The sequence below is a fragment of the Beta vulgaris genome, chromosome 9 (genome assembly GCF_026745355.1).
Source record: "Beta vulgaris subsp. vulgaris cultivar EL10 chromosome 9, EL10.2, whole genome shotgun sequence".
NCBI classification, from domain to species: Eukaryota; Viridiplantae; Streptophyta; class Magnoliopsida; order Caryophyllales; family Amaranthaceae; genus Beta; species Beta vulgaris.
This window is the reverse complement of record NC_079210.1, coordinates 51,637,816-51,652,687: the sequence shown is the minus strand read 5'-3', so window position 1 is coordinate 51,652,687 and position 14,872 is coordinate 51,637,816. Positions and strand designations below refer to the sequence as shown.

At 33.3% G+C, this 14,872-nt stretch overlaps 1 protein-coding gene across 1 annotated transcript; it reads left to right on the top strand.

Annotated features, from left to right (window-relative positions):
- The first annotated feature begins 8,373 nt into the window (after positions 1–8,373).
- On the top strand, positions 8,374–13,666 carry LOC104904637 (auxin-induced protein IAA6). The gene is made up of 3 exons (XM_010692945.4): positions 8,374–8,904; positions 10,005–10,098; positions 13,388–13,666. Exons 1-3 carry the CDS (start codon positions 8,529–8,531, stop codon positions 13,479–13,481), a joined length of 564 nt encoding a protein of 187 aa, XP_010691247.1. The 5' UTR covers positions 8,374–8,528; the 3' UTR covers positions 13,482–13,666.
- Positions 13,667–14,872: the final 1,206 nt, after the last annotated feature.

Genomic DNA, 14,872 nt, shown 5'->3' with positions numbered 1-14,872 from the left:
CATGCAAACTACACAAACATGAAGCTCTTTCTGTCTACACTTTTTTGGTCTTATCTTTCCAACACTTTTTAACCATAACTTTTTTTGCGGTTGTTTATATTGCTTCGTTTGGCTCTTTGGTTCACCAATCTAGAAGATGTGATGTTATCTGGCTATTGGTTCATGACCACTTCATTCTGTATTTATTATCTAAACACTTTATTAACTTTTTAAGAAACAAAATTGATTTAGAAGGTTGAATGATAATGATGTGTCAAACTCTGTCTGGCTAGCTAGGCGGGAGAGCGAGAGAAAGGTATGTAAATAGTGAAAAAGCGGAAAAAAATTAACTAATTAAACAAGTTTTAGTGATTACTTAGGATATATTTGGGATATTATCGTCGTGGTAAGGATTATTATGAAATAAATTGTATGTAGTTGAGATTATTATGAAAAGATGATTCACGTTGAATTTATTTTGTGAGCGACTTTTTTTGAAAAAAAAATAACTTAATAATGATAACAGACGAGATCTACCCAATAATCGATAGGCAAATGGGAATTTAAATTGAACTAAAATATTTTTTGTGAATGCGTAATCGCTTATAGGTCTAAGACGAGGACATCATGTGCACTAGGGTTTCAAATCAACTATAGGCTTCTAAACCAGAACCACCCATTTAGTATCTCAGTTAACCGTCATCCATAAGAGCCACTTCGAAATTCTAGAATTTACTTCTAGGGTTATGTTCTCTTGACCTGACGTGAGGCAATATGGTCTGAATCTATTTAGGTCAGATCTAGTCCGAATAGTTCTTTTCTGATCTATGGTCAACAATTGTGACTGAACATTGACGGTAATTTGACACTGATTTATAAAAAAAAAATGATTCATGCGGGATCTTTGCTTGTTGGAATCGTCTCGTCGTATACTTTTCAAATTTCTAATTATCATAATTTATTCTAATTCAAAATCAAATGTAGTATTAAGTAAACGGAAATAAGGTAGGATATGATTTTCTCTAGTATGTTCTTATTTGATACTGACAAAAATAAGTAATAAGTTTCTAGGGTGAGATAAAGAGAAGCTAATTAGATCACTCATCAGACTTCTTTTATGTTTTTTTCTCACCGAGATGTTGCATACTTAACTCTTTTGGGTGGAAATAATATGGATTATTATCTATGCCACAAGAGAATGGAATTAGAATATGTACTCGGGATATGAAATGTTGCATAATTAACTCTTTTGGGTGGAAATAATATGGATTGTCTATGCTATAAATGAATGGAAAAATAATATGTACTCGAGATATAACAAAATATACATATGGACCAATAATCCAATATATAAGTATATAACATTGCGTATGATATGAATTTCATAGCAATTAACATAATTAGCAAATTGTGATGACGTATAGTTACTAGGTCGGATCGGAGATCACTAATTAAAATGTGAGACTAATTAGAATAATTCTAGGACGCATAGGTTTATCAAACTATGTAAAAGTCCAAATGATGTTCATCTTTGATACTATTAGTTTAAAATGATGGATGAATTATTACTTTTTAAGTTATATTATACATTCGGATTAGACCTGATCAAATCAGCCCGCCTCGATTTTTTGCGGGTTTTGGGCAGATTTTTTGGCCCGCAATCGTGTCTGATCCAGCCCGATTTTTTTTGCTTTGGATATATAAGCCAAAAATGACTCTTTATTAGTCTATTTTTTGGCCGACCCAACAAATGGACATTTTTAAGATGCGGTTCAGCCCGAACCAGCCTATGATCACCTTTAATTCGAATGTATTATGAACATGGTAGTATCACTATTTTCGTGCTTATTAATAGAGAAAAGACTCCTAACCACAATCCCACAAATCAAAACTACTACTCTCTTATCACAACCAAGTACCGAATGGCCGCCACGTATATCTCTCCCGGATCAAGCCGAATATATAGTACACCCACTTCTATAATGGCTCACCTAACTTAATCTTGAAGTAAACAACTGAATTGACCTAGAGATAGAGCCAAAGAAAATCAAATTTAAAGAACTAACAAAAACTAATTAAACATGATATTATACTGTCCTATTGTTTTATTATTTAATGATTTTCGAATCTATGGTGTATCTGATGTTATTGGTCCTTTATTTTTTCTTCTTTTCAAAACCTTTTTATAATATATTGACATGGTTTAATTAGTAATAGTAATAGACAATAAAAATCGTAGTGGGGAAGAATCATGGAAAAGATCACGTGTGACCTTATTGTAGGGTCAAAAATTTTGTAACCCTATTCTTTGTCTACTCAATTGGTAACATATGTTCGGTAGGAAAGAGGCACCTTAAAAGAATATCATAAATGGGAGTTGAATTATATTAATTTTAACCACCTAAAATGAATTAGATATCTGAGGTTTTCTTTAATTAAACATCTATCGTCAATCGGTTAGAATGTTAGATGTTATCATCAGTTTGTAGATTCTCATTTGGACATCACCGTGGCTTATGTAATGTTACAGAAGCTAAGTAGTATACACTGGACATTAAGATATAAGATATTACACTAGTAGAAAAATGAAGAAGGGTTGCGCTAAAAAAGGCATGTAGGGCTGCGCTTTTTGACAGCAGCCCTTCACTTTTTAAGTAACTAGCGCAGCCCTTCTGGGCTAAAGGGCTGCGCTTTTTCCTAACTAGCGCAGCCCTTCCTACCAAAAAAAAAATTAAAAAAAAAAAAAAAAATTTTGTCATTTTTTTACTCATAATCTCACATTTTCTGAAATTAAACAGAAGAGAAGAGAAACGAAACGAAAATACTAAACCCAAAACAATAAAAAGAATGAAACGAAAATGAAAAAAAGGAACAAAAACTAATATACAAAGAGAAGTATACAATAAGTATACAAGAACATTAATCAAAACAAAGATGAAAATACAAAAAATTATATAGAAAGAGAAGTATACAAGAACATTAATCAAAATAAACAAAGAGAAGCATACAAGAATAACATTAATCAAAATAAACAAAGAGAAGTATACAAGAACATTAATCAAAACAAAGAGAAGTATACAAGAACATTAATCAAAACATATAAACAAAGAGAAGTATACAAGAACATTATAGATCTGAAAATACAAGAACTACAACCTAATAATGTTTAAATACATAAAACAAAACCCAAATACATAATTTAAGGGAAAAAAAAAATTCGGAAAAACTTAAAATGGCTATTTGGAGGCTTAAACAAACTCGAATGGCTTAAAAAGCCTAAACATCACAGCAAAGCAGTGTGTTTGACTTGTTGGCTCGTTCCGCTTCCGAAAAGGTATCACAATAGGCAATCGGACTCCGTCGCCATGTTTAGTGCAAATCATTTCAAGGTTTTTGTCGCAAATGTTTATGGGAGATTTTGAGAGAGAAGAGAGGATGAGAGAGAAGAGAGGATGAGAGAGAAGGAGGAAAGGAATAATGAGGGACGTGAGAGAGGAGAGAGAATGAGAGATAATATATTTGACGAATCCCCGCTCAATATTTCAAAGCCCGCGATTCCGAAATTTCAAATTTTTTCAGGAAGGGCTGCGCTTTTTTAAAAAAGCGCAGCCCTACTAGTGAAGGGCTGCGCTTTTTTAAATAAGCGCAGCCCTTCTGCTTAGTAGGGCTGCGCTTTTTTAAATAAGCGCAGCCCTTCACTAGTAGGGCTGCGCTTTTACGAAAAGCGCAGCCCTTCCTGCGCAGCCCTTTATGTTTTTTCCCCTAGTGTTAGAGTAGATGCGAGTACTCACGTTCTGTTTGGCAATGCATTTATATTACCTTAATGAGTAGGTACTAAAAGTTTAAGTCACAAATTAACTAAATAGTCGTGTTTGGAATAAAGAGCTTGAATAAAATTTAAGCTCAAAAATTGACTGAAATTGAGTTGCTATGAAATATAGCATCTCAATTTAAGGTGTTGAAATTTTCACATACCTTATCAGTTCAGCTCATTTCAGCTACCTTATCAGTTTCAGCTTATGTTCCCAAACATACCCTTACTAGATCTAAAATTAAGCGATATTATTATATGTAACTAATACATGAATAAATCAGCCATAAAATTGGATTAATCAAAAGCTATTAAGCTAAGTTGTTGCCTTAAACTAAATTCCGCTACCTAGTACATCACTTGACTAAGAAATTGGTACTACGTAATACTTGTACATAATATCACCCATGCACGCCATCTTAAATATTAGAGGCTCAAGGGACTATAACAAAAGAAATGAATCCGTCATTTTGTTAAGTTATATATGTATAGCCTAGGTACGGTTAACCTATATATGTGACTACGCTATGCTCTTAATTATTTGATAATAAAAGATATATAGTTGTAGCAAAAAATAGCTAAAGGAGGACTGTAGAGTACATTGACATGGCACTTAGCTTGTATATATACTAAGAAAACGAACATTACAAATAAAGTGAGTTGATATGAGAAGCAATTCGGGTCCTTAGCATAGTTGGCCAAGTGGTCGAATTCATGTGAAGCCTAGGCTCGAATTTCACCAAATTCACTTTGAGATGAAATCCCGTTAGCTTGTTCTCTCACAAGGATGAACTTCTTTACCAAAAAAAAAAATACTCCCTCCGTCCCAAAATATAGTTCCCATTTCTATTTTGGGCGTACTTGGAATTTTAAAAAATTTGACCAAATATTCTTACTAATGTATACAAAAAAAATATATTCATGAGGGATCTTGTTAGATTCGTTTCAATGTGTAAATTCGTAATATCAACTTTTTATATTTTTTTACTAATAAGAAATAGAAGATATTGTAGGTCAAAAGTACGTCTTGGAGACTGTACAAAATGAAATGGGAACTAAATTTTGGGACGGAGAGAGTAGATAGTTACCTAATATACGAAAAATGATTATGAATAATGAGATCCTTTTAATTATTATCAAGTTTATTGATAAATATCGAATATGAAACACCATCCTTAATATTTCGGCCGAATAAACAACATAATCTGGCCGTCCCTTATTTTTATAATCTCTTCACTGAATACTAGACGAACTAATCTAATCAGCTAATTAAGCTTAACGACCTTATACATACCTACCGAAATTATACAAATCGCTGATACTTTGTTAATGATTGTATGCACATGCAAAAATGGGAAAAACTACGCATATAAGAACGTTAATATACCTTATATATGAAGATCATTTGCAATATGGATATGAACCAATGAATGTCGAACTTACATATGTCTCCATGTCGGTCGAATTCCATATTCAGTAAGCATTGGAAGTTGAAACACTAAACAATTTTAGTTCGTGATCGAATATTTTCTCGTTGTAAGGATTTTCATGATGGGAGATCTTAGCTTATATATTTTGGGCTTTGGAACCACCTTTTATAATCAGCTTCTAATTAATCAAATTTTATAGTGAAACCATGTGCATTATATATTTTGTGTGTTATGTTGTATAGGTGATTGAACAACAGGTGATAGTCTAGTGGTATTGGCATCACCTCCGATTCCAAAAGTCACGGGGTCGAGTCTTACCCCTTGCAAGGAGGAATCCCCAATTTCCTCCCTTCCTTGCAAGGGACTTCATCTTACCTTAAAAAAAATGTTGTATAGGTAATTGATATTGATCTCAATGATAAACTAAAATACCATGTCTTTTGTGTTTTGGAGGTAAGATGAGGACTTTTAAAGTTGATAGATGGGTTGCCTAAATTCAGTTTGTTCCATGTAGATAAGTAAGGAACATCAAATCCTATTAAGAAATTGATTCACATGTTAAGAGGATGTATATGTATGTATCCATATAAGTATATATTAGAGATGATTAATATGGGCATGGCTCGCGGGCTCGGCCCGAAAATGGACGGGTTTTGGGCACGAAATTTTGTGACGCAATTGGTCCCGACTCGACCTGATTTTTTGGCCAAATTTCCGAGGCACGTGCAATATAAATATGAAAACTAATAAGCTAAAGCCCAGATGGTCCAAAAAGCCTGCATGACCCCGCCCGAATTAGCGTGTTTTACGCAGGAATATCGGCACGTAGCTTGGCCAGGTCCAAGGCGTTAGACTGAAACGGGCCACTTGTTTTTTTTTTGCCAAAACTCATCCCGACCCAGACCATTATCATTACTTAGCTAGTATATATGTACGTACTAATGAACTTAATGTTAAACGTTGTCCTAGTTTAATTAGTCGGCCACCGTAGTAAGGTTAACAATTGTTTTCCTTCTATCATTACTAATGTTCCGTTTTTCTACAATCTTCACTCTTACTTCCATCCTTAGTTCACGCACCACTAATCACACCTAAAACATTCACGATGACTAATCCTAAGGCAAAGGGACGAGAAACTCAACGCCAGCATTCTACTATTCTTGTCTTGAACAACTTGGAGTTGGTACTTCTTTTCGCACTGTTACGAATATGAAAATAATGGGGAACTGCTCAAGACAGTGGCTCCACATAGTATCAACAAAATCCCATGAGGAGAAAAAAAAAAAGTAAAACTTGATTTTCGCTGGTTAATCGGAACGCTCTCATTTATTTCTTTTTGAAATTGAACGGGTGAGTGTAGGAGAGAAAAATCCTAGTAGAACTCGTTGAAATCTGACATAAAAGAAAGAAAAATCATCCAGGCGAATCATAAATTTGCTTGTGCGATGGTAGCTAATAATACTAAATGTCAAGGTTTCTAGTTTCCCGACATTTATGGTAAAAAGGAAACCATATCAATTGAACTCAAGAGCTCAAATCAACTAACACGAGGCGATTGTCACCAATTAAAGTTCCTTCATTCTCAAAAAGATCATTTATCTACTTTTTTCAAAGTCAAACTTTACAGGAGGTAACCCCTCCCAAGACTACTCCCAACCAAGCACGTTTAATTAGCTGTGGAGTACCTAAAGAAATAATCTCCTAAAAGAAAGATTCATCATGTTGGAATGAGTAGCTTGTTAATTAAATACCTTTAAAGCAAACATGAGCAGTATTACATACGCCCCATCTTGAGGACATCAACTCACTGATTGCACCTGAGGATTTTACATATTCGGCCACAACGAATTGTGGTGGGTTACCCCACCTTGTAAACTAATCACAGTTTCTACCGCAGCTGGTGATGTAACCCCATAATCCTCCCATGTTAGGTGACTGACCTTGGATTATCCACACGATCAACATGCGATCACAGGGTTACTCTGATACCATTTGTAACACCCTGACCCATACGAAGTTGAGTCTATTGTCACCAATATGCATCCAGGGCAAACAACTGTTCTCAATAATTAACCAACATAAGTTATTCTAACACATTTTGTCCTCACTAGCTCATGCGCATCCTGAGAAATTTCCTAGGAGGTCACCTTTCCCAAGACTATTCCCAGCCAAGGACGCTTAAGTATGGAGTAAGTAAGGAAATAAGTTTCCTAAAAGAAAGATTCATTTTGTTGGATGAATAACCTATTAAATCCCTTTAAAGCAATCATGAGTGATACTACAATATTACCTAAGGTTGATGAGTTTGCAACAATAATCGATTTCAGATCGAATTTGTAGGATTTTACTTAGATTCCACCTTCTATAAATTTGGGTCAAATTTTTCACATTTTTGGATTTGAATCAAATTCTTATGGTCGGATCGAGTCATGCTCAGATCAGATTTAAATTAATCATTCTCATAGCATCACTTGCTAATTTTGATCAACCAATAATCAATTATCTACGTACGAAAACTTAGCGTTACTAATCAAAACTAAATTTCAAGGGTTACAACTAATAATAAATGTTAACAACATATATTTGAAGTTGAAAATATGATAAAACCTAAGTTATAGTAAAAGATAACACATACTTCAACTAATTGAATAAAACAAAGGCAATTTTAGCATCAAATTTTAGATTTTAATAATTAATTTTGGTGAAAATTAAAGTTTTAACCAAAATCAAGATTAAAAAGTATAGCCTTATTGCATTATATATAATCCTTTAATTGAACAACTTTAAATTACATATATTATGCCATGAAAAGATGGATCATATGCATATATACCATTACTTTGACACTCGTTGAGCATACATCATGGATGTCCACGATAAGTGATATATAACATACCCTACTTCCTCCCACAACAAGGCAAAATTTCACATGCCATGTCTCCATCCACCATATCAAAATGACCATAATCAAATTCCACCAAATTAACCAAACATCAAAAGCTAGCAACTCATATTTTGTACCCCACGCATCCTAATTAACTGACATTATTTAATTACTAATATAACACATATTGGCCTTTCATATATTCTTAAAAAATTGAGTTAATATTTTTTTTCCAAAAACAAAAAGGGTGACCCACTTTTGCTTCTCATGTGACCGACCACTTCCCACTCTTTGACCTGTCTTTGATCATTTCATGTTCTTCCTCTTCTTCTTTGTATAAAAACTAACTTGTTAGCCATTTTTATGAGCTCATTCATTCAACTTCATCTAATTAACAAATAAAATTCCCTTCATAGCAATAAAAATGTCGAAAGCGGGTTTCGAACACGAAATCACTGAACTAAGGCTAGGCCTTCCTGGTGGAAATATAAGGGTTGTATGTGATGATCAAGTGGAGATCAAAAATGAAAAAAAGAGGGTGTTTTCCGATATAGTTGGCGGCCACACCGAGAAAGTATCGGTGGCGAACAACAAAAGCGCCGCGGTCGGGTGGCCGCCAGTGTGCTCATATAGGAGGAGGAGCATTGGTAATGAGAAGGAATGTATTGAGGCATCAAAGAGGTTGGTTAAGATTAGCATGGATGGTGTGCCTTTCCTTAGGAAGATTGATGTCAATTGTTACCAACAATATTCTGACCTTACTAGTGCTGTTGAAAACCTCTTTAGCTGCTCTGGCATTAGTGAGTTAACTTCTTTTTCTTACTCTTTACTTCCTACGTTAATTAATTAAAGGGTTATGCTATATACAGCGTTGAGGGTTGCATATAAAACATAAATTCACTACCTTAAATGGAAATAAGTGGTAAATTTATGGAAAAATTATGTATCAACATATGCAATAAATGATCATTAATACGTATTTATTCCAATTTTAACTTCTTATATGCAGCTACATAATTTTTTCTCTAATTAAATTTTTGTTTCCAAACAAAAAAAATATAACTATTCTATAGTGATGTATTTTTCATGTTGTTTACTCCCTACATTGGTGAAACTTGTGCGCGCACATATATATATATGATGATGATATTAATGAAGTTAAGTGTGTTACCTAAATTTCGTACTTAAATAACGTGAAATGTATACTTCACTATTCAAAAAAATGTGTAATTATGTGTGGTTTCATATAGGAGTAGCTATCTTATAGATTCGAAGAAGGATTGATTTGCAGCTATTTGAACTTTGATTTAGCTAACTAGCTAGTTCCCACGCACATTTTTAGCGAGTTTCCACGTCTTCATAATTGTACGTCCATGCAAAAGTTATGTATAGTTCTCTATGCATATATGAATCACATAGACTACTACCCTAGAACACTTCATTTCGCCTTCGAATTTCACTTATGACAACTAATTGAGACTTATCAAATCCATGGAATTATATATATGTCCAAGTTTTGAAAGATGATCGACTAACTTGATTTACTTCTCTGATGATGATCGGCAATTTAAGTAGCAGCATTAGTCAAACGATATTCTACAATGTCTTAGTTGGGTTATATGATGTTAGCTCTATGTATGAGTTCTTATCGAGCTCCTCCATTACATATTTTCTCGCAAAATATCCAACGCTTAATATGTAATTAAATTAATATTTGATCACCAAAAAATAGTATTTGATTCTATTAAACCCCATAAATCATTATAAGGAGCAAGTGCTATAAATTGTAACTAACTTGGTTTTTGTTAAATTATGGTCAATTTTCGTGGAATAACAATCATATTCCTAATACATATCATATATAGTGTCCTAACAGTTTTCAAACTATGTTAATTAATAGGCGAGGCATTGAAAGATGCGGACAATTGTGAGTACGTTCCCATTTATGAAGACAAAGATGGAGACTGGTTGCTCGTTGGAGATGTCCCGTGGAAGTAAGTTTATCTATTTTATTCTTCCCAACGACCATACACAGTGTAATTAACCAATAGAATAATTGCATATTCATGTTTAATTGTTTTAATCCATCTATAAATTTGTTTTTTGTACGTCAAGTTATAACGATAAAGATATAACTTATTTATTTGATCTTAAAATTCTGTGATTTGAGAGGTGAATAATCTATGAATTAACCTCAATAGCTCGTTGACATTTGGTGTAAGATTATAGGCTACAATGAATCAATGACAATGAGTTTATTTGTAAAAATTTATATCTAATTATCTAATGAATTTATTTGTGAAGGATTTATCTAACATATAGCACAAGCATAGGTTAAGAGTATCAAAATTGATATAAGATATCATTATAAAAAAAATCAATTGAAATAATCTTCAAACTAAATATCTTACATGATTTCACTCTATATTCAGAATATATCCTTATTTATATTTAAATCATACATATTGCCTATTTATATCAAAATTTTATCATCTTAATATAGCAAATACTCCGGTATGATACCTTGATTTTCAGGAAACGCTGGTAATTCCATCAAAAAAGTTTTTAATGATTACGAGTTATTGTCCGTGTCAAAATATAAGGCATTCATGTTTTATGAGAATTTGCTTTGACCACAAATAATATCTCTTATTATATAAAAATAAAAATTATAAAAACTGTAACATTAGATTCATACCACTATATAATACAATTATTTTCGTATTATTTTTATCAATGTAAATAAGAGTAATGTAAATAAGAGTAATTAATAGTCAAAATTTAACCTCGATTATATATGCTTTGGGAGTAGAAATATCTCATGTTTCTATATTTACTTGCATTAATTTATAACATATTTCTAGGTCCCCACATAATGAGGAGCCAACATAGGCTGATAATAAAGTTAATAACTTACAATATTTACTTTTTAATAGTATATGAAAACTTACAAGTGTATGAAAAATGACCTACTACCCCTCAAAAAGTGAGGTATTCTACCCTTGCTTTGTCATGTCTCCTTCAAGAAGGTCTAAGTAATGGTAAGTTATGGTTTTAGTAATAGGTAATTGAAAATACTACTAATGTTAAATTTATGTTTAAAAGATCGTAAAATAGAAAGTGAGTCAAATGAGCAATTCTATAGTTGAAAGCAATATATGTAGTCCTAAAGACGGCACATAAAAAGTTAAAAATGAAAATATTAACAAATAAATAACCATTAATTATATCGATCGATTCGTGATGTGTTATAAACTCCTCAAATAATACTATTATAAGAAATATATTTAATGCTTATTTATAATCTTAATTGATGTATAAATATATCAAAACCCTTATGTAATTAATCATTTGATAAACGGATGGACTATTCATTAATTTCATACAACCCTTATGTTAAGGGGATTACTTTAATCCCAAACTTTAATTACGTTATTTTCTTAACTTTGCTCCTTTTAAGCTGCCTTTTCTTTCAATAAGCAGTATCTTGTGCTTACAAATTGTTGCACAAAAGGCTGGCTAGCAAAAGTTACAAAACGAAGTAAATCATAGTAAAGATTTCTGGACCACATTTTGCCGACATACTTGAAACTTCACATAATTATTACTGTCCATAATTTGACAAAAAAAAAGTTGTCGATTGAAATACCTAATTGCTCATAGTCAATCAAGAAATTATTGTACTAGGTATAATTTCATATACTGCAATTGCGTGCAAATTTTTTCTCCTACTCTGACAAAAATATTAAAACAACGTATACATCATTACCTTGTCTTGCATGATTGCATTTTGTATCACATAAAGAGGCCATGTTGTGGAGATTATTGTCGATTTGTAAACTTTGACAAAATCTTAAATGATTATGCCTTTTTCCTTGTACCATCTTCTAACAATCGTGAATTAATTTTTTACAAAAGTATGTAATTGATGAATGACTAGTGCCAAAATTGAAAAAGTAAAATTTATATCTAATTTGGAGAGTGATTAAGTGATCTTAAGGATTGATAACTCTTTTGTTATTGAATCTTCATTGGTTAGAAATACATAATACGTGCGTATCAATATATTTTTATTCTAATGTCTCTAAAAGGATTGACAACCAACCCTTAGCGTTAGGGATGTGCACCGGTCCAGGATCGGATCGAAACCAGCTGGACCAGTGGACCGGAATTCGGGATTTTCTTGGACTGGGACCAGATCGGAAAAATTCCGGTCCTGGACTTCTTGAATCGAAATTTTCTGAATTTGGACCGGTGGACCGAAATCCTGATATTTAGCGGACCGGGGATCGGACCGAAATCTCTGGTCCGGACCTGTTTGTGCACACCCCGACTTAGCGTTACTCAAACATTTTTATATCCAAAATAAGTAAATTAGGACATAGGCCCATAATAGTTTGGTGGTAGCTAAGTGATTATGGAGGGTAGAGAGAAGGCTTATGGAAAAGGATAATTAAGAACTTCTTTTTGAGGGGATAATTAAGAACTTTTCATAATTTGCAGGTGCCTGTTTTATCTGTTTAAGTAATGTATTGATATGCCAAATAAAATGACTTAAGGAGTATTGAATTTTTAATTAATTTATTATCTTAATGTTGCATACTCCCTCGATTTGTTCATTATTGATGTTTCTAGTTTGACTTGCATAGTACTCCTTCCGTTTTCTTTTGTTGCTCCTGTATTTTCTATTGGAAAATTTCAATATGTTGTTCAGTTAAATTTTCCATTAGCTTTATATTGCAATAAGTATGTTCACACATTTAGTATTCATATTTTTCCCTTTTAACCCGTCAAACTTTACATCTAGTATTATGGTTTGACGTCTTTAGCAGTGAGACCAAGTTATTTACCAAGGAATGAGCAAAGTCAATTTTAGTGGCTTCATGTTTTAGTATACATTATAGATTGTAGATAATCAAAAAAGCTTGCTTGATTGAGGTGGTGGGAAACTCATTATCTACTTGTGTTTGTGATGAGGGATTCCTTTATATCGACCCTACTCTCAAATGTTGACGTGTGTAGTTAGGCTGACTGACTTACAAGATGTGCTAGTCTAGTAGGGTCTTTCTTATTACCAAGGAGTTCCCAGTGAGCGTCAAAAAAGGTATATAAATTGTAGATTGTTATTGGTTTAGAAATCTGAAAGGATTTAAAATTTTATTGAATTATTGTTTGTAAATTGTGTCAATACAAATTCCCTTAATAATTTTTTTTTTCTTGTGGAAGATTTTCAATATTATCTAATGTCCTAATTAAAAAAAGCTTCTATTTCAAATTGCGCAGTATGTTTGTTGATTCATGCAAAAGGCTGAGGATTATGAAAAGAGCAGATGCCAAGGGCTTTGGTTTGCAGTCAAAGAAGCAATGCCATGGGTGAAGATCGATCTTTTAAGTTAAGAAACAAGCTCAATTAAGAGATACATACAATAGTATAGCCTTATGTAGAGAAACTTAAGTTTATTCCTTTTGCTTTAAGTTGCTACTATCTCCTGTATTAATTATTTGGCTAGAAATATTCTAGCTTATTTGCGTTTAATTAAGATCAATGTGACACTTATACAACTCAATACTTAAATTAGATGATATATCAAGATCCTGTTCCTTGACTTGTTTGAATAATTAATGATAGAGTATAAATCTATTCCTGGGGCCTCAACCAAAAGCTTAAGCTGATGGTTGAGGCCCCAGGAATAGATTTATACTCTATCACGCCCCCTCACGCAAGAGCCCTTTGGGCTTGAAGTGTGGATGCAGCACAGGTCTCCCTCATACCTGGCGCTAAATATTCCACTTAGCAATGAGGGGGTGATGAGATTCGAACCCGTGACCTTTATGTCACACTGGCTCTGATACCATGTCAAAGGACCAACTCAACTAAAAGCTTAAGCTGATGGTTGAGGCCCCAGGAATAGATTTATACTCTATCTGTAATATCCCGAAAAATTTAAACTTGCTTAAATTAAATAATAATCATTAGTGGCTAAATTTTTTTCATTTAATAATTAGTTATAATCGAATTTCGTTATTTTATGTCCAATGGATAATTAGTTCGTTAAAAATATGTATACATTATGTATGGTTAAGAGTTACAAATAAATAACAAATTAATTACTAAAGAAATTCATGACATAAAAAGGAAAAGAAAAAAGAGAAAAGAAAAGAAAAAAAAAAAAAAAAAAAAAGAAAAGGAAAAGAAAAAGAAGAAATTGAAAGAAACAGAAAAACATTTTCTTCTCCTTCGACCCATTTCAGTTTTCTTTTCTCAAACAACCCACCCATGAATTTCTAACTCTAAAATGGATTATTCTTGCTCAATCAAACTCATATTCATATAAAATTCATTTCTCAACCAAAATCACCCAATAACCCATTTTTGGTAATTCAATTCCATCAATTCATTTGGGCAGAAATTGAAACTCAACCATGGCTATAAATAGCCATGTTCATCTCCTCAAACCATTCACTCAAACCATTTGATTTTCGTCGGAAAACCGCCACCCAAACCACCCTCAAATTCCTCTGTTTTCACAACTTTCTCTCTCCTCTGTTTTCGTTCAACCACCGCAGCACCACCCCCACCGCCACCGTCGCCATAACCGCTACCCCTGATTCTGCGCGAAACAACAACCACCGCACCGTCAACCAGAACCTCCCTCCTCTCTCCCAGTTTCCCCCTCTCTGTCGTGTCTCCCTCCTCGTCGCATCGTTGACCCGCGCGCACCGCCCAGCACCACCGAGCCCGCGCCGTCCCGCCGTACCACCCCCTTA

Coding starts and splice junctions, on each gene's coding strand:
- LOC104904637 (XM_010692945.4), top strand. CDS start 8,529: ATGTCGAAAGCGGGTTTCGAACACGAAATCACTGAACTAAGGCTAGGC. Junction 8,905..10,004: donor CTTTAGCTGCTCTGGCATTA/GTGAGTTAACTT, acceptor GTTAATTAATAG/GCGAGGCATTGAAAGATGCG. Junction 10,099..13,387: donor GTTGGAGATGTCCCGTGGAA/GTAAGTTTATCT, acceptor CAAATTGCGCAG/TATGTTTGTTGATTCATGCA.